Source organism: Dermacentor variabilis, chromosome 8 (assembly GCF_050947875.1).
Source record: "Dermacentor variabilis isolate Ectoservices chromosome 8, ASM5094787v1, whole genome shotgun sequence".
Taxonomy (NCBI): Eukaryota; Metazoa; Arthropoda; class Arachnida; order Ixodida; family Ixodidae; genus Dermacentor; species Dermacentor variabilis.
Window position 1 is genome coordinate 18,543,086 of NC_134575.1, and position 20,622 is coordinate 18,563,707.

General features: G+C 44.1%; 1 protein-coding gene across 2 annotated transcripts; it reads right to left on the minus strand.

Moving 5' to 3' along the window:
• Positions 1–2,204: 2,204 nt before the first annotated feature.
• Positions 2,205–20,622, minus strand: LOC142589747 (ankyrin repeat domain-containing protein 54-like). 2 transcript variants are annotated; one of them, XM_075701325.1, is made up of 9 exons: positions 20,293–20,621; positions 16,887–17,142; positions 15,695–15,742; positions 13,867–13,965; positions 11,315–11,386; positions 6,477–6,524; positions 5,062–5,186; positions 3,441–3,548; positions 2,205–2,625 (listed from the first exon to the last, which is right to left on the minus strand). In XM_075701325.1, the coding sequence occupies exons 1-9, from the start codon at positions 20,386–20,388 to the stop codon at positions 2,563–2,565; spliced, it is 915 nt and encodes a 304-aa protein (XP_075557440.1). In that variant the 5' UTR covers positions 20,389–20,621; the 3' UTR covers positions 2,205–2,562. The 2 variants fall into 2 exon arrangements, with proteins under 2 accessions (XP_075557440.1, XP_075557441.1); XM_075701326.1 differs by lacking the exon at positions 6,477–6,524 and having other exon boundaries at positions 20,293–20,622.

Here is a 20,622-nt window from a genome sequence, read left to right on the forward strand (position 1 = left end):
TATCAAGGAGACTCCATTGTATTGTGTACGAGCTCTATTTATTAAAATGCAAAAACTTGAGCTCATCTGTGCAGTTGTAATCAAACGTTAACTGTACTGCTGGGCTGCCCAAGTTGCAGGAGAGACGACAAGGTCTGGTGTTCAGTATGCGTCGGTCTCGATCATACTGTTACGAGCCAGTTATTCTGGAGATGTAAAGAATGTCGAAGGGGCTTTATTTACACTGTTTACAAAGAGACACCAAAGCGGTGCCACAACAACAAAGATGGCACACCGCCAGACACCACCTTGTCCCTATTTCTTGCCCGCTACACAATTCAACATCTTCTACATCTGCAGACTAACTAGCGCATAACAATATGTTTCCGTTTTCTTTGCCTACTTGTTGTACAATGTGCAAGTAAACATTAATGAAGATGCGTTATGGGCGAACAAGCACTTTTTGTGGAGATGTCATTCAGTACTCGTGCAGCCGTGATTACGTTTTAGGCCAAGGCTTGTTTGAAAGAAGCCAAACAACCAACGTCCCAGCATTTCCGTGGTAGCACAGTGCGCATTAGGAAACACACACGCAGCGGTGCCGTGCATCCTTTTCGCTAATGTTATAAGAAACTCTACACCTTTGATCGGCACACTGCAAAGCCAGACTCTTGAGCGTTTCATTTGTCTGTGATTGCGCAGTGATGGTTGCAGTGTCAGACCTATGAAATAAATCTTAAAAATAAAGAAGCTAACAATGTGGTGTTTATCTTGTTTGTCTTCTTTTGTTTTCAAAAAGGAATTGATGAAGGAAATTATGAAGTCAAACAATTTCTCTTTCTTAAGGCACTCATTTTTGTGTATACCAAGGCTCATAAATTAAGTCTGATGCACTTCTTGCAATTCATATACACGTGAAATTAGTCCTATAATGAAATTTGAATATAGAGGCATAGATTTATTTCTTCTATGAGCAGCGTTTTACAAAGGCAGTGACAGGCAGTGACTTCTACAAGCTTGACTTGACAAATTTTTGTTGAACCCTTGACTACTACTTTCATGGTTATTTGTACCCATTTTGGATGAAAGTCTTCACAGAGATTTTTTGGCAACTCAATTTGGTACCAAAGAGAAATAAGACCGATTCTGACAGCCTACGATACCTACATTAACCACATTGTGTATGACATGCAACATATTATTTGGATGCAAATATCATGAACAGTTGCAGTAACAAGGTCACGTTCGCACACAGCATACAGTAAAATCTCATTATAACGAATCACGCGGGACCACCGAAATTTTGTTATTCTCAATGGTCATTATAGTGAAGGCCCCAAAATTATCCTTGCCGCCCACCAACCCACCCATCAGTTCATAAGTTGTCACCAGTTGGGCTATCCACGAAAATGTTACTGTTGACTCTTGGCCCACTCTGTCGCTATTTTCATAGATTCCGCCACCATGCACTACTGAAGCACCATGTAATAAGAATTACGTGTGCAAAGCAGATGCTGATGCTGATAGAATTGCTGACAAAAAAGAAGCTCCACGTCTCCCCAAAGCGAAATGTTTTTGTTCATTTGTTATTCACATTCCTTGCCATGGACAGCCCAGCTGTCTCACTTGAGGCAGACACCTGAACTATTCCAAAGCAAAAGCACACGTAAACGACACCGTCCGGAAAGTGCAACTGTGCAGCATCCTTGCGAATACAGAGGTTACATTTCTCCGAGCACGTAGCTGGTATAGCCACAGAAAAGTATTGCGCAAGAGGCGTGTGCAGAAAGTAGGAAGATACGCGCCTCCGTTGCTAGGCAATGCTTGCCTGGGCAGACCATGCACTTGTAAAACCCGATGCATCGTTGCCTCCACAATAGATCCCCCCAAAAGATTCTATCCCCCCATTTTTTTATTAAGCGGCATCTCAGGCTTTTCAAACCCGTATAGTGGTTTGTCGTCTGCCAGCCTACTTTTTCACCTACCATGAAGAGTACACGGAAATCTAAGAATGCCCAGATTTCGGAATCTAGTTTGTAGTACTGAGGCATTGTTCACAAGACACGGAAACTGAATAACGATCGTTATTCTGAAGTTAGTAGTACTGAAATATTTTGACACTGAAACCATAAGTCAGCAGGGGATTTCTGAAAAGTTCGTTATAGTGTTGTTTGTAGCAATGAGGTTTCACTGTACTGGTGTGGTCGTGATCGAGATTAACACAATGCGGTTTTAAACATGTTTAATGCACCAAATGAGCAAAAAACAAACTATGAAAACACATTGCACAACATGTCTTTGCACACCACAGCTGGGAGGCAGTTCTGGCAGATGTACGGTTCCAGCATTTGGGAACTGTTCTTGTAAAAAAACAAACAAAAAACAACAAAGCTGGATGCTCGTCTTCGTGCCCCTCCCCCGCAGTTCAGCTGTCACAAGCATGTATCGACAAATGAATAACTTCCTGAGAAACTGATGGAGCAATGTGAACAGTCTTCACGTTTTCTATGTACTCTTTTTTTTTTTTTAACGTCTTGTCCCATGGCAGTTGTCTTGCTGCAAGTTTCACCGAAACGTCTCTGCTCAGGTCTTGTGAAGGCTTAGGTGTGCTAAGCTGGACAGCAGATCTTGTACGTCATTGTCGACCTGCAAGCAAGAATGTAGGACTTAGACTTATAGCTCACGCTGTAAGGTTTGTAAATATATTGACACTGCAGTGCATCATGCGGTACTACATCTCGTTTACAGGCCATGTCACATTTAAGCTCACTTGCTGAGAGAGTCGGGTAATCTGCTGTTAAATGCAGACAAAGCTACTGGCAAGTGAATTAAATTTTTTACTATTATTTCATGAATTACTTCCTTCTTTGTAAACAAACAACGAAAGAAGTTACAACTTTACATACACTAAGTTCTCATGAAAGTAAGGTTTGTAATCAGTTATGGAACACAGTTAATGAAGTGGCAAGTCTTTCTTTTTGGTGGTAAAGGTTGGCTACATTTAATTTTAAGTGAGGCAAATACTTGGCAAGATTCAGAAACATTTAATGAGCCACAACGGCTCAAATGCTAAAACATACTTTGAAATCCGTAAGTCACACTGACATACTGGCACTAGGGTTTTGGCACGAAATAAAAAAGTGGGGGGGGGGGGGGGTGGAGAGGAACCACGACCTTTATTTTCTTGACTGCTAATCAACCTATTACCTCATAAATAAATAATGCTTTATCACTCCAAGCTCATTGAGCTGGGTCACCCGTCTGGCATCTGACCAGATGCGTGCTTGGGACCAGCCACGGTTTGCTAGACGCATTCAACAGTGAGTGATGTCAACACTGCCGCCATGAGCACCACCTCGCACGAACGTTGCGATTGGACGCGGCATGCATCGTTCGGCACGCTGCCGGTGTATTCCAGTTCGCTGTAACCTTACTGAAAACACAAACAAGGAGCAACTTGCCTCCTGCCGCGTCTGGTGCAGGCGCAGTCTGGTAGAAAAGGTGCCCAGCAGGTCGCTCTCCGCCGGCTTGCCGCTACGCTGGAGGTAGACTTGCAGCATTTCTATCACCTGCGACAAAACGGGAAGCGGGGGTGGATTTTGGCGGCTGCACCGCTTTGAGGAGTTTCGCTGGAATGAAGATACGGCTCGCGGTCCGGGAGACTTGCCCGAGCAACAGTCGCTGCCTTGACCTACAGCCGAGCCAAGACAACTGCGGGACAAACTGCTCTGCTCGCCAAGCCTTGCGTCAGTCTTTGTTCCTCGCTGCTATAGCCCGTGCCATGCAAATTTGTGCCCCCTCAACACCGACTCACTTATTCTAAACGACGAAACAGTCTGCTTCGTGTATCACACGTTGTGTCCGAATCAGACGCCCTAATTTTATTCTTGGCCTATCTTTGGCCAGTTGCCACAGTTTTGTGTTACGCTGATTCTAAACATCCAAACTGCAATGGGATGCTGGCCCCTTCCTTGCCCACATTTTTTCAACGAGGTGAAATTCTTATATTATACATGCACCTGAACGGCAAAAGGCAGGGGAAAAAAATATCCTACCGCAGTTTTTGACAATGAATCGAAGGTTTTTCTCACGAACTGCCCAAAACTTGAGATGATGTAAGCAGCATGCGATTTTTCAAGCATCTTAATTCACAATCGTAATGGTGCGAAATACGGGCACAGATTAGTTGAAGACCATTCTTGTGCCATGTGAGGCAGGTGATATGCACCAGGCTCCGAAAAAGAGTGCTGAGATGTAAACTCGGCGTTGATGCAACGCATGGACATTTGTGAAATTTCGGGCAGAGCTATATTTTCCCGTGGCACAACTCAGCGAATTGTGTCTGTAATGAGCATCGCTGACACACACCGAATCATTGGACTAGAAAGGGTAAGCAAGGAATCGTTGAATTCTGACGCCATGCATTTGTGACATCAGCAACCGGATGCCCAGACATGACATGTGCGCGTGCTGCAGCTCGTGATTACTTCCCTCTTCTGGGTGAAAGCGTTCCCAGAAAGCTATAGAAAGCAGTACCCCTCGCCGACACAGTCCCTTTGCCCGACAGAGAGCCTTCGTGTTCTATTCACAAGCAGTTTGTCGAGCCGACTGCTCTTTAAGTAACGATGTAATTAAATGTCTTGTTTTACATTGCTTGTCTCTGCACGGGGTTCCATCTCCTGTGATCAACCTGACCAAGCTGCAGGCGCATAGGTCAATGCTATGCTATCCCTAGGACCGAGCATTACATCAGAACTATGCTGGAGAACTAGGCTGTTATGCTATTACTATGTTGTTGTTGTTATCATTATTATTATTACTATTATTATTACTATTATAGAACTATGCTTTAGAACTATACTATGCCGATAGAACTATGCTAATAGTGTTGCGAGGGTCTCCTTGGAACACTATCTTGCAATTGCTTCACAACTGGTGGAGTTGCGGTGTACCTCATGGAATGTCCACCTTGGAGCTCTGGTCCCACACGCTAAGGTTAACCGAGCCCGTGTTGTGGCCTCTGCGATTACAATATCTTGCAACTAAAGATGGAAAGAAAGAAGGACGGGAGGTGGCCATTACATTCATGACTTCCTGCTTGACATTCTCTGATGACTTTGAGACGTCCACCTTCAGGACGCGCAGCTTGGACTGGGCCAGGTGCAATGGTGTGCGGCCCGAGTTGTCCAGCGAGTTCACGTCGGTTCCTGGTGTAAAAAAAGAAAAGGAATTTAACTGTGAAACGTTACGCAACACCGTGCAAGGAGAATCCAGTGAAAGGCGCACTGAGGGGCTTAACTTCTTTCTTACAGTAACAACCATATTTATCACAGGAAAAAGATTTCTTTGGTTTTTCTTTACCCTCTCTTTGTGGCTGCTGCCGTCTTGTTGATTGTACAGCTTGGACCACTGGATATGCGTCCGAACAGACGATGTGGGTCGCTGGGCCCATGCCATGTGTCCGAACAGGCAACTTGGGGCAACTTGGGTGTATGTGCAAATTGGCATGTGGCAATGTTTATGTGCTACTAGGCCTGAACAGACTAGCACACCAAGAGGCAAGAAAAGGAGAAGTCAGCAACAGATGCAGCCTAGTGTCGAAAAAGAAGTGAAGCAAACAGAATGAGACCAGGGCATGCATTGAGAGAGGAGCTACGCAGAAGTGAAGCAGGAGTGAAGGCATTTCTGTAAACATCAAAAAGAAAAAAAATAAACTTTATCACAATTTCCCACGTGTTTGTGTGGAGTCTGCTGATTTTTTGTTTACTTCTACATTTCGATTGAAAAAAACTCAGTTAATTAGCCTCACACTTTTCTTGCCTTCATTGTCTGTTGGGTTCATGTGGTTTATAGAGTTGAACCTCGATGTAACAAGATTGCATCTGACATGAAAATTCGTTCTTTACGTTTGATACTCATTATAAGCACATATATTCATTACATGCTGATATCAGCGAGACATGCTTCAGATCTACTTGGTTATATTCATGTTCTCTAAATCGAGGTTTGGCTCTACAACTCAAACATTCAAACAGTGCACTAGGCTCGGGAGCTTTTATCGGCAATCTTTTCTCACAGCAGCACTGTTTGATAACCACTGCAAATAATGTATATTACTCGTACAATGACTGGATTTCTATATTTTGGGACAAAATATTTAACAACATATACATGGGTTTGATTCATGGCCACCATGAATCAAACCACTGACATAGCCAGTAGGCCACAGTTATGAGCAACCTTTCTGCACTGGGCCCTACAGTTTGCCGCATCTGTGTTTGTTGCTGCAATGAAGTTTAATACACCAGTCACACAGGGTACTTTAGATTGCGATAGAGGCCAATCGGGATAGAATTTCTCGGTCTCGATTGGCTCCCTTCCGCAGCCTATGCAATGGAGCCAATCACAATTGAGAAATTGGATCCCGTTCAAACTTGACTGCGATCTAAAGTGTCCTGTGTGACACCGGCATAACTTAAAGTCAGGGCAACACTTACCTGCTTTCAGCAGGTGCGTGATAACCTCTGTATGACTTGTGCAAACAGCTGAAACAAAAAGCAATGCAGCTTTCAAGCAAGAGAAAAAAAACTTTTTTGTTTTTCTGAAGGGATGCCAAGTCAGTTTACACTGGTAAAGTCCTCTTTTGAAACTCCAACTGTGTTTCATTGCCACAAAATTGCCATTTATTAAGAAGAAGTTTATCTTGGGAGCCTCCAACATAAATACATGAGAGGGAAGAAATGGTTTTTCTCAGCAACCCTAATACCGATTTTGACGAGGTCCGTTGCATTTAAAGGCGCCCTGAACCGCCCCGTGGACTTGGTGAAGAAACAGTCTGGTGATAGCATACACTGCTGTGAACATCTCAGCCAAATTTTGCCGTCATGCATGGCGCATAGAGCTCACAAGTGGAGCGCGATGTCACCTTTCTCTAAAACACTCTCTCTTCAACAGAAGCGCGCTGCTCACTCTTTTCTGGATGCTTTATTTCGTAATACAGGAGATACCCATACGCGGCTGCTATTGGCCAATAGCGACATCAATCAAGAAGGATGTTTGGATCAGTGCACCTCTTCCTACATTTACTGTGTATATTTATTGATGCGGTTTAATAAACAGGCTGAAGTAAGCGAAAATATGCTTTTGAATTTCGACAATAATTATGAACTTCTGGAAGAAGCAGACCGTCCTCTGCTCACGCTCGGCTGCAGCCGGACATGTAGGAATTAAACTTTGGCACCCTGCTTATCAGTATTTTAGCCGATGGGTCTCACTAATTTCGACTAGCTTTAGACACTCAACTAGCCTAGAACCACGTGAAACTTAAGGTCAGACCACACGCACACTTGCCAGCATACCCACTCTTCACTGCTCCTGGTTAGACGGCTCGGCAGAGTTCACTTCGTAATGATCGAGCTATTGATAACGCTTCAAAATGCGCAAGTTGGTGTGGCTACTATTCGTCGGCCAAGCTGATGCAGGACAAAGCCGGTCCACACCACACAGCACAGCCAGACTGGAGCATATGAGCATGAGCGCACACTCTAGCCCTGTCGTGCAAAAAGCAAATGCTGCAGTTTCGCGTAGCTGAGGTATGCTACATAGCATAGACACTGTGGCCACCGCAGGGCGCCGCGATGAGTTCACTTGCTGAATGCATTGCAGCTTGCTGAGGACAACCGCGTTTGGCACGGTTGGCATGTTGTAAGCACCAAAATCAGAAATAGTGGTTTCTACATGAACATACAAAATCAAATTTGAACTGCACGCCAGGATGACGTTCAGTAGGCGGAGTGTTGTGGGGCACATGCCGCTCCGCCGTAGCCTTCGCAGTGCAAATCATTGAAGGAGGAGTGGAAGCACTGTAAATGCCATGTTTGACTGCCAATAACTCTGCTTCTGCTGCACGCATTGAACAACATTTTGCGGCAAAGTATTTCTGAGATAGTCTAATTTAACTTCAAATGCATTTTTCGGCTTCGATAAAAAGTAGATCGGGGCCGCTTTAAAAGAAAACATTAAAATCTGGCAACTACTGTAGGAAGTCGATTTTCAATTTATGCTATAATTCCTTTTTAACTCTTGAAGATTGCTTTCCTTCTCAAGTAATTCAAGTCGGTTAATCAGTTGTCCCATGAGAGCATTTCTGCACTTTACATGCATTTTAGTAAGGAAATCAAAGCTGGCCGAGAGGCTTACACTTCCTCTTAATTAAGGTATTGGTCAATTATTACTAGTGAAAAGAAGCCGCCGAGGGACACCTTCTCATTGCTGTTGCTACGGCAACTGGTGCATCGACGCTGACGGAGGAATGCTCGCCCGCTTCGAAAATTGCGTTTGGGCCGCCATTTCTTTCTCGCTTACACCGTGATCGTCACTAGCGAATCGACACTCATTTTCAAAAGTGAACGTTCGAAAATGGACACATGCACAAAAAGCAAAGGGCAAGTCGCCTCTGCGTCCTACAGGGAGAAAGGCAGGCTATTATCAAAAGGATCGATCGAGACACTGGTCGTATCACATCAGACAGAAGAAGTCGTCAACGCTTGGTGCAATCCCCCACCATGTCGGCAAATAATGAGACAGCAAAGCAAACCTCTGCCTTTGTCACTGACTCGTCGACTACCCATGTTAGATGTTTCAGATATTGCACAGGTACCGTTTATTTTGGAGACCGTAAGTGATGCGCCCTATTCCCACGTCTCTCTGTACTGCAGCAGGTTCGTGCAGTCTAGATTGTATTCCAGGATGCATTTAATGTCACCATTAGCAGAGAGAGCGCAGCTGCAGCTTTTAGAAATTGGTATGACTCGTCATGGTGTACGCGCAGCTTACGGTTCGTGCAAACCCAACGTGGGTCACGAATGCGTGTCTTGGTATGCGGAGTGCAACAACACTTTTGCAATGCTGGTGCGGTCTTTCACCCTTGAAAATTAATGCTTTGGTGTACATAGCTGCCAGGGATGATCACGAAGCTTGCCAAACCAATACAACATTATTTAGGCTGCCCGGTGACCCACTTTGTGAAACGTTTTCCAGCATGTTTCACAACATATAGCCTTCAACCTTCTAGGATCGCACAAGAGCATGTGCCGTGAATGAGAAAGATTCCTAACTCTGCCAATTTAAAAAGCAGAGACCCTGAGGCTGCTTGCTGATAAAGACAGTAAGTATTCAATTTAGTATGGGTTGACTCCTTCCAGAGCTTCGTGACCCATTTTCGTGAAGGTGTTTTGCATAAGAATAGTATCTAACCGAGCTCGTTGTTTCGTAGCCAAGATGAGTTTTGAACAGCTGAACTGAAAAAACGCAGAATTAAGGAAGATGGAGAAGGACATCGCTGTACAGCAATGTCTGCCACCTCGCTTGTGGGAGGCATAGTATGATGGCTGGATCAATTTTGATCTCGTTTGATTTACTGTTTTCCTTAGACTGTGCTGCATGTCAAGTCAGTCTCCAAATTTCTGTTTACACCTACACTATTTTATTATTTCGCAATTACTCCGTGGTACTAGGCAGTGCAACATGGCCGCATGCAATGCTCCCAAACTTGCCTGTGTACAGAAGCACTTACGCACGCCACTGTATAACAGGTGACACCACCAGGCGCCACTGTCCTGCTTTTCTACTCATTGCCACGATAGTAGTGCCATTTACAAACACGAACTTTCTACGCATTGTTATACGTACCGAGAAGGGCTTAACTGCAATAAGACATATCTAATGCATTTATATGTAAGAGATCACAGTTGCGCTAAGAGGCAACCACATGCACATGATATTCAAGCGACGGCGACAAGCGATGCGATGGGTTGACTCTGTCTCATTCGGGCGTTGATGCAAAATCGTTGAAAGAGCTAGCGACAAATTTGCATTGTTGGCGGATTAAACAGAAGTGTGGCCATAAAAATTGACAATATGCTGTGAGATCAAAGTTTTAACTTGAGTGTAGTAGTTCCTTTCTTACCACCATTACGTATCACGCTTGAGTACAGTGAACAAAACATTCTGCAATGCCGATGTTAAACCCTTTGGTGCTATTTGGTAGGAAGAGATGAAAACACTTTCATGGCTAGGTGGCATGTTAGGCTTAGCAGCATCAAAATGCACAAGGGAACTCAATAACGACGACAAAACATGAGACCCAGTGAAGTGCGACTTCACCATTTATTGCTGTCACACCAAAGGACAAATTTCAAGGGTGAATTCAGATCGAAGCAAGCAGCCTGGGTGCTACCATGTTATTATGCAATTACAGTAACCAGCAGAAGCCATGGCACAGACTTCTGGGTTGACAGGCCAAATTTTCTGGGCGGCCAAAAACCGACGATGTGACAGGTTGTAGCGACAGATCGCACTTCGCGACAACCAGTCTTGTCGCTTGAATATAGCATGCACATGGTTTAGCATTCAGTAACAGCTAACTTAACTTGCATTCACCAGTTTGCGATCACTTGGGGAGCTCCAATGCTAGTACCTAAGTATGACAGTAGAATGTTACACAATGCAGTTATACATGATATTCTGTGCCAATTTAACGTCACGAATTCCTCTCTAAACTTCTAACTTCATGTTCAATTATATTTTTTTGTATTTGCATATGTTTGATTGTAACATCATTTCCATCATAATCTTAAACATTTTGGTTGGTTGCCGATCCCTAAAGAAATTAAGAAAAATAAAGGTGTGCTGCTTGGAAAGCAGACTTGCTTCCCCGACTATTGTGAATAAATACAGGAACCGCGTCACTTGCGGCAGTTAAGAGTGGTTGGGGCAATTCTGATGAACAATGGATCTGAATTACAACAGACTCGAAGATCATGTTCATGATATGGACTCTGCACATGTAGATCAGGGTATGACTTCCTCGTGTGTTAACACTTAAAGATGAACTGTGCCTATTACAGTGTTTACCTGATTCTAACGCACACTTCTTTTTCCTGAAAAAAATTACTAAAAAGTTGCACGCTAGGATTGACTATGAAAGCAAAACTGCCACAGAGAAGAGCCATCATCATTGGCATTTAAGACTGCCGTAATCCAATGCAATACAATTGTTGGCAACAGCCTTTAGAAGCTGCAAGAGCTGCTACGCCAGCTCCACAAGTTTGTCAGGCTGCCGTCGTCTCTAAGGCATTTAAGAAATGCGGCATGGCCAGCACAAAATACAAGACGCTTCGGTAAGCAAACAGTCCAGGCCACTGCATTTTTCACTTCTTGGCCATGAAAATTAGGTGCCCGTTCCAATCGAGAGCACGTTAAAATCGAGCACATATGGTGCACAAGTGCAGCTGTTGCACCGAGTTTACGGGGTTAATTAGCCAACAGTTCTCACCAAGGTGGAGTGGAGTGTTGCCAACGATGTCCCTCTGGTTTGGGTCGGCGCCGTGCTCCAGGAGCATTTTGACTGCAGAAAACATGAAGCGAGGTTTGGATCGTCAGCGACTTGTAACATCACTACAGCAGCCATGTGCACACAATGCTTCACCAAAGGCAGTGATCACACTTGCAAAGCATTTTCTCAAGCTGTAGTGCCGATTTGATGGAACAACAATAACGATGGTTCGAGAATGATGAGGATGGCTTGACGGCGACGGTGGAACGGCAGAGACAACGGTGGCACAGCGACCGGTTTCTTTTACTCCAGCAAACAAATGCCGCAGCTTGTTCTGTTACAATGCAAACTGATCGTGAAGGTAACGCACTGGCTAAGCTTGGCTGATCCTGAATGCACTGCAAAGCCACGAGGAAATGAGAGTGGTAAGCTTGTCATTCACCCGTGCCATGAATGAGCGAGTGGCTGAGCGTGCAGAGCACTGGGCTATGGCACTACGGGACCATCATTCAAGTGCCGCCATTGGACAAACAGATTTAAAATGAAGCTTTCTTAACCAATTGTTTCAGACATTGACAACTGTAGCTGCCGCTGTCCCGCCGATTAGCTCAAACGCAGGACCACACTCGTACAATGTACCGGCTTATATGTAGCCCCGTCTGTACTACCCCTAGGGATGTGTCGGTGGCCGGCATTGTTTTCTGTGCAATGACGCAATGAAACGAAGAGCGGTTTCTCAATATCCTCACTGCAATTAATTCATACCACATAATTCTTTTGAGTGGCAGGAGTTAGGTTATCAGCCAAGCTGCGATACAGCAGCTTTTTCTCCTGACGCCATTTTTTCCCTGTAGTATGTTGCATGCATAAGATGAAAATAGAGAGTTGATTGACTAATTGAGTTACTTATTTCCTAAAGCAAAGTTTTCTATGCCTTATTTCCTAGGGTTTGGCGTCTGCGCTCGGTCAGTTTCACACCAAACAAGGCGAACCGATCCTGAAAATAGCGCAATAGCAAATCGGGCCAATCCTGGAGACAGTGTAATCCGTGGTCACGTGGTGGTGGTGGTCTCTGCATATTGACATCCTGTCGGACAGGCATGTAATTGCTAAGCTGCAGAAGACTGTGCAGAAGATAAAACAGTTTTACAGTGATAACTTAACCGCTTTACGAAACCTTCGCTTCACACAAATTCCGATATGTGCATTGGATATCTGCGTAATTTGATTTTTCTACTGAGCGAGAGCTTTGGCAAGGGCCCCCCAACCACTGCATTTACTCAGCAAGACAGCCAGCACGAAGAAGGAGTAGAAAGAGACTACAAAAGCCTAGTATTAACCCTTTGCTGGACAGTGTGACATACTGTCCCACTTGTCAGGGCAACATCACCGTCCCATGGCATTGAAATAACTGCAACCAACAAGGTGCACAAGTCCACACGTAGGCTTTCTCACAAAGCTAACTTTCCCTCACAAAGATGGTTGTGTTCCAAGAAAACACGTTTTGAAACCTCGGACAGTGCAGGGAACTGACGGTGGCAGGAGTGATGTCACTGACCCACGTGTTGATACTTCAATTACGATTTTAGCCCGAGGTCCGCCATCTTGGTTGCCTCAAAGAAGGTGTGTGGAGAAGTGCACCTGCAGGTTTTGCATGTCGTCTATTGAACCTTCCTAAGTGGATATGCTTCTGAACTTCTCTGGAATATTTTTGGTTCGTTTCTTTCCATATCAATCGACAAGGTGGAATGACTGTGATGATTGTTTACTTTGTTTTCGTTTTTTGTCATAGTATTTAGCTATCTTCTTTGCCCTTTATTCGAGCAACTACAGAGACAAGTGAAGAATCTCTTGATCAAAATTTATTTCTTGCACTTCAATAAAGGCACAGTAAAAGCCCAAGCCGATTTATTTCCCACCTTGATTCCTTAAAAACTCCCAGAGATACATTTCCACGATAGCTCTGAGTTTTTAAAATTTTGGTCGCATTAGGCATCACAATTTGCCATGCCCACACCTACCAACAACAGATAATTCAATTTCTAGCCTCGCCCACACATCACAGTGCTACACATGAGAAATGCGTAGCCTTTGACGCCTTTCTAGACGCAAAACTGTTTTCCAGTAGCTATTGTGATACGGGGAATCCCTGAATGAAAACGCTGGTACAAAGCATCCGCAATAAATACAATTAAAACATGCAAAACATGCTTGCATGGTGTATTAGGGTACACAGGCAGCTTGTGATCACTTTTACAGGCAGCCACGAGGAGGCCGAACTGGGACATGAGGCCATGTAATACCCTCCTCGATGAACATGGCCCAAATGGACAGCGGGATAAGTACATCCCACTTTTTTCCTTCGGTACAGAATGCTTGTCTGCTTTCAGATTTGAATTTTTGTGAACGCCTGTTCAGGAACACGCCTGTCATGATTTAGACACAAAGCAATCAGTTCCTTTCTTTTGCGTCTGTCAAAGCGCTCAAAACGTGTCACAAACAGCACCACTGACCACTGCAACAGCAACAGAAAGGTCGAGACGGCCACTTACTTATTTCCAGGTGACCCTTGCAAGCCGCAAAGTGCAAAGCAGTGCGGGCACGTTCGTCGGCAGCACACGGGTTTACACCGGTTTCCAGAAGACGGCGCACTGTGGCGTTCAAAAGAAATGAAGCTGTGGTACCCAAGAATGCAATAGCAAATGCCATAGCAAATGGCATAGCTTTTCCTACAAAAATTACAAAGAGGTCAATCTGGTGCTTCAACCATTCAGCTGAATCTCTCTGAATCTGTCTAATCTTCAGGCTTGTGGCTTCAAACGGCCTTGTGACATTCCTTATTGCAATGCCTTTCTTTTTAAGCAGGTGGTGTACATAACATGGCAACAATGATGTCTTTCTGGCTCCTACTATTGTTTCTGATGCTAAATACATGGCATGGCTTTTGTACCCGGAGGAAGCCACCGCTTGGGGGTGCGATTTAGACAACACCGATTTCCCAAGATGGCAACATATTATTAAGTCCCTGTGCGTATGCATAAATAACTGCAAATAATTTCATTTATAATGCAATATACATGTTGTTGGAAACGATCCTTGAGCAAAGCTCGCAAAGCCGTTTGAAGCCCAGAAGGACAAAGTTTAAACAAGTCAATGTACTACTACCCACTCTTGCTGAACTGCTATACTTCCAGCCCCTATAGACACTAAGTACCAGAGTTCCATCTAGTAAATTTAGGGGGAAACAATGTGCAAAAATGCGACACTGTAGCCAGCACGAACCCAAGAATGCAGCGGCTTACACACCACTTGTTCAACTCAAGAATTTGCATAAGTGCTCCAGGCAAATATGTTAGCTAATTTCAGTGATGTTGTAGCGGAGGCAAACTTCTTTCAATACCAGAAGGTCTCCAGCTAACTTCGTTTATTTAATATTATTATTATATTTTGTTTTTTGAAGCACAGTGGCAGAGAGGGACAGCTGTAGTAGGGTTTTGCAGGCAGAACTTGAACTACACTGGATCCCTAACAATTTTTTAAGTTTTTCTTACAAACAGTACCAATCTGGCTCAGTGTGTTTATGATGTGAAATACATCAAAATCATGGTTAGAGCACACAAATATCTCCGTAAACCTCGCATGGCAAATAACAGTTTTTTAATTGCTATTCTGAAGCACCCACTTCACTTGTTAGAACTTTGTTGAAAAGACTGTTTGGATTGTGGTGTTCCTTCGCTGATGCTATGCAAACTACTATAGACCACCAGCACTCAAAACACAGTGCTCCACACTGTGCTTTTTCAAACCATGTAAACCAGATCCTGGTTTCCTCCCACACATTCTTTCCATAGCTGCCATTTTCCAGGTAGCAGACGACGCACCAGCATGCTGGGATTGCTAGCTTCCATGCAGGGCAAAAAATCTGGCTCAGTAAAAGTGCCGTCGATAGAGAGAGAAAGAAACGGATGCATAGAAAGGCAGGGAGGTTAACCAGAGGCAGTTCCGGTTGGCTACCCTGCACGGGGGGGGGGGGGGGGGGAGGAAGGGTGATAAAAAGAGAAAGAGAGCGGAAGGGGGATATAGAAAGAGATAGAGCCGAGCAGGAACAAACCGCGTATACTACAGCGCGATAGGGGGCGGCATTCTTCCAGTCTATCGTGAAGCCCCGCACACCGCAGGAACCTTAATAATGCGAGTAATGCCTTCAGCGTGGATGTTCTGTGGGAGTACTGACCTAAAGCTCTCAGTTCTGATAGTGGACGATTGTCCAACTGGTCCAGTACTCTACACAACACTTGTCTCTGGGCACTATATCGCGGGCAGACACTGAGAAGTGCCATCGATAGAATAGCTACTGCCATCTACGTTGTGAAAGCTTACCTAGTGGGATCTGGTTTGTGATGGCTGCTATGCGTAGCTTGCGCTCACCTGAAACAAAGACAACAGCCACTCAATCTTCACTGACACTCTGGCTAAGAATGAAGCATGTGAGGGTCAAGATTTAATGCCTTGGAGCTGCAGACTTTCTTCCAAACTTTACGAGAATAAGATCAAATTAATTATAACTGAAAAGAATATAGAAAAGCAATGGTCTGACCTCCGTGACATTGCATAGACACTTTCACATCAACACAAGCAGTGTTCAAACATGGTAAGCCAAAAATTTGATCACCACAGGCGGGCATCATACAAGAATGGCACTTATTTGGTATGTTCCCACGAAAAAGAAGGATACTGTCTGAGCAAAAATAAAATTTATCTTTTGTTAAAGTTAACAAAGGAAGAGTACATTTCACTAAACCCAATTACATTCGGAACTCGTTATAATAAAATCACATTTTATAAAGAAATACTTTCATTAACTTTGATATTCCTTATAAGTATATATATGTCACATGCTGATATCAGTGATAAAACAGTTTAGGTTCACTTCGTTACATCCGTGTTCTTTATATTGAGTTTCAACTGTAATTACTACATTTTCTGCTTACTTTTATAACAGGACTTTTAAAGCAGTCCTGCACAAATTTAGTAGTACCTAAAAAGACTTGCACAAGGCCCAGTTGAAATATATTTGACGTGTACTATTGACATGCTGAAGGCTTAGTCGGTGCATACTTAATGCAGCGGCACCTGCATCCACCAGGTATACAACACTGCAGACACGAAGTCTTCGCAGAGAGATTATTGACGGGTACTGAACATTATACCCCACAAACAGAAATGGATACAACTTTGCGGCAGGTCATGGCTAAGCTTCAGTCATTCAATACTAATCTGCTATCGTTCGCGGGAGATAAAAAAGCTTAAGGGCATTTGTTCCCCCAAGAATTGGTGTGAAAGAACAAGGGTGGTGGTGTCTAGTATGGATATGTTTTGTGACAACATTATGGAATAAAGAGCTGAGAGAGTAGAGATTGCCCCTATCTGTTTATTTTTCGTTTTGTTTTCTGTGGCACATTTATGTTTGTGCTTGCTTGCTATGTTTCGTAATGCCACTAGAGTGCTCCAAAGTTACCAGTCGAACTGCACGCCCAAGACGGAGCAATCAAGTGACCACTTCCCCTCTCACCGATGATGTTCCTGAAGGCGGAGCAGTTGCCTGGTAAGTGACGCCACCTGTAGGCACGCCTGTGCTGCATGCGTATCTTGCCAAGCCAAGCACGCGGCGAAGACGAGCCGCCGTCTTCCATGGTGTCATGACCATGCAGCGAGGCCGATGACTCCGTTGCCATGGTGCCGAGGCACTGCACAGCCAAGGGCTGGACGCTGCGAAAGAAAGGTGCGGACGGCTCGCCTACTTCTTCATCCTGCGGCTCGACCTGGTCCTGCAAGCAACACAATCGGACTGCTGGTGAAGAAGGCCTAACCCTTTCTTAGCTGGCTGTCACAGTTTCGTGACATGGTATCTGTTCTGGTTGAAATTGTGGAATGGGATGCTCGACATGACTGACATGGCATTTTTGACTGTTCATATTCTTTTTTTTATTAAATTAAGGTCCAGAGCCTCTAAAAGCCCTAGAAAAACTATTGACAAGTGTCAGGATGCTTTAAATAACTGGTTCATTACTTGTTTCTACTGTATTGCTTACATTACTTTGTTTTTTGCTGGTAACTGTTTTTCACCAGATTATAGCTGTTTTCGAGTTATCGTTCGTCACAAGAGGCACCTACTGCCGCATTCCACAGCGAAAAAGCCTTGCCTAAGCAGACTGCTTGTGCAATGCGAGTTCCCAAATGTACGTCCTCAGTACATTCTCACACGTAAGCAACCATGAGCAATTATTCCAAAATGTGCTGCATTACATGCATAAACAGCAGATCAACTTGATTCGTCGGTTCAAATCTCAACAACCGACGGCAGTGCCCACTGCTCAATGCAGTTTTTACCATACGGGGAACAATGAAAAAGTAATAATAATAAAGATAAAATGTGCACCGTAGGCAACTTAACCCTTTGTTGATGAATGTTGCCTGCAGGGAACGTACAAGAAAAAAAAAATTTCTTGCAGAGTTTTTGTACTGAGTACAAACTTGCTGGCTAAATGCCTTCGGCCAACACTGAATGACAGGCAGTAAGCATCATTTGTTGGTTTAGAGTGGGAACACAGGGCGAGGAGTAGGTAGTTTGACACACGACTCGCTTTCTTTTGAAAGCACATGGACCGATGCAAGCTCTCTAGTGTCACACACGTGATGTAAAGAAAATGAAATGTGAACCATAGACGAGAGATGTTTATACAAATTCCAAAACGAAGCCAAAGGTGACTTGGCGTGAAGCCCACTTCCAGTTTTCTGCCTGGCGTTTGCCTCCTATTGCTGAAAAAGTTTCTGCAAAATATATTTTTCTTTTCATTGATATGCTTACTTTATATGTGTTTTGCATGTTAATATAGAAAATGATTTTTTTGTCCCGAGTACTTATATGGGCCATCTTAAAGGGTTAATGAATCGGTTACCTGTGGTCGTGTACCTTTCTTGTACATTCCCAAAAAATCATCCCGTGCTGCCACATAATTTTCATTTTAGTGCACTTGATGCCAGCAATGCTTAATGTCGTGCAGTGTGTTTGGCGGCAAAATTGCAGTTTTCTCAAGATACAGCGGCACACCGATTGCAGGATCCAACGCACCACAGAACCACCTTGTCCATGGGCAACTAAAGATGAACTCGTCGGCCACATTTATGTTGCACAGCCCTCCTAAGAAAGTTTGGGACATTCTTGACTGGAACACCAATGCATTTATCACAACATGGGGTGTAATTGGGGGGGGAGGGGTAGAAGAAAGCTAAGGAAGTGGTGCACAGGAGCAATGGAAAAACTTGAAATTTGTGCAGTATTTGTAATTGCATGTTTCTAAAATGCTGCTGGGATCGTAGTGTTCAGCCTGTCTTAATTCCTCACTTCTGCTAGAAAGGTGTTTTGCATAGCTATTTGCTTCTTTGTTATTTCGAGAGCATGCATTTTCACACCGACATATCTGTCATCACTACTGACAAAACTTTTTTTTTTTCAGGTACCCTAAAGGCCCTTATGGGCATTACATAGGGGGGGGTTCAACAACAAGATATTTCAAACACAATTTGGGGAGAAACGCAATATAGAACACCGTAGTATAGATCACCTAATACAACAAGAGAAAAAAAAAGAAATAAAAAGAAATGCATACATGATGGAAAAAAAAAAAAACACTCGGTACGAAGCATGTGGATGCACTTACGATGCATCAAAGGCACAAAATTCTGTTTTTACTCGACGTGTATATAAACTGTGCTTCAAATGACTTACAAATGAGTCATGATCATGCATAGAAGCAATTTCATTTGGCAGATTGTTCCAGTGATAAATAGCAAGAAAGAGTGGTGACCGTCGAAGGAGACTTGTATGCGCTGACATGTGACACACTTTGAAGGGATGGTCGAGGCAGTGGAAAATTCTTTGCGGGGGCTTGATATGGGATGCTGTAAAGGATGATGGGGTATGACACAATCTGTGGAAGTGGGAAAGCAGTGCTAACAGTCGTCGTTTTTCTAGAGAGGGTAATTGAAGTTATTGGATAGCTGTGATGCTGGATGTTCTAGAGTAGGTTTCAGTGATGAAACGTGCCTCACTTTGTAAAGATTCAAGTTTGTTTATTAAGTATGTCTGATTTGGATTCCATATTATGGAAGCCTATTCCATCTTTGAACGAACTAGAGCTGTGTAAGCTAATAGCTTAGTTGATTGGTTTGCTAAATACAAATTTCGCCTAACGGATCCAAGTGTTTTATTTGCTTTCGAAATTATTTCATCAGTGTGATCATTCCATGTAAGATTTGAAGTTAAATGGACGGCCAAATATTTTAGCGTGGACGCGTGCTCTATGCACATGTTCGTCAAATATGAACTAATAAATATGAACTTCACCAACCGATGGGCAACAAGTACTTTGTGATTAGGCTGACCCCCAAACTGATCGACATATACGTAGTACAATTAAAGACACCAATAAGATTGTAATGCGCTACCATCGAAAAGCTACTGATCTAGAGTACTACTATACTAATGCAAGAAAGTTGCCCAGTTAACGAGGGAGAATTGGTGTTTGTGTGCGTGTGCGCGCGTTTCGCATCAGCAAACGCTACAATAAACGTGAAGGGCTTATGTAATGAATCACAACCGTGAAATAAACTTCCAAATTTCGATGCGCAACTAACATTTGGGACGCAAAAGCGAGAGAAAAGGAGGGGGGGGGGAGAGAGAGAGACACGTGCGGTCTCCACTGTATTACAAATCCAAGTGCGCACGCAATGGATCGCGTCAAAAATAAAAAAATAAATAAATTGAAGCCGATCGGTGGACAATTTACATGAAGCACAACACCTGGCTGCTTGCATAACACGCAGGCGCAAGCACAATTGACCGTGCCCAGCGCTCTGACGGAGCGGCACGCTACCAGCTTAGAAATGGTTCTAGATGACTGGCGCCACGATCTTACGTTGTCGGCGTTCAGCCTGGGCGGAGAACCGACCGACATCGACGTGCTGCCGTTGCTTTCGCTTCCAGTCTCAATGCCAGAATCGGTGCCGGACATTTTGGCGTCCTCCCCTCAGCTGGGCGACCGCACCAGAAGCTTCGCGTAGCTTTGCTTATACGGTGGATTTTCTCAGATGAACGACCGCCAGCTGCAAGGCGAGACTTCTTCCCACACAAACGCACGAGGATGCGACCACCGTTTGCGACCTCACATTGTGCGACAACACCACGGTTGTTCCCAACCACACACACACACACAAACAACGCACAGGGAATCCAACGGGGTGCGTTC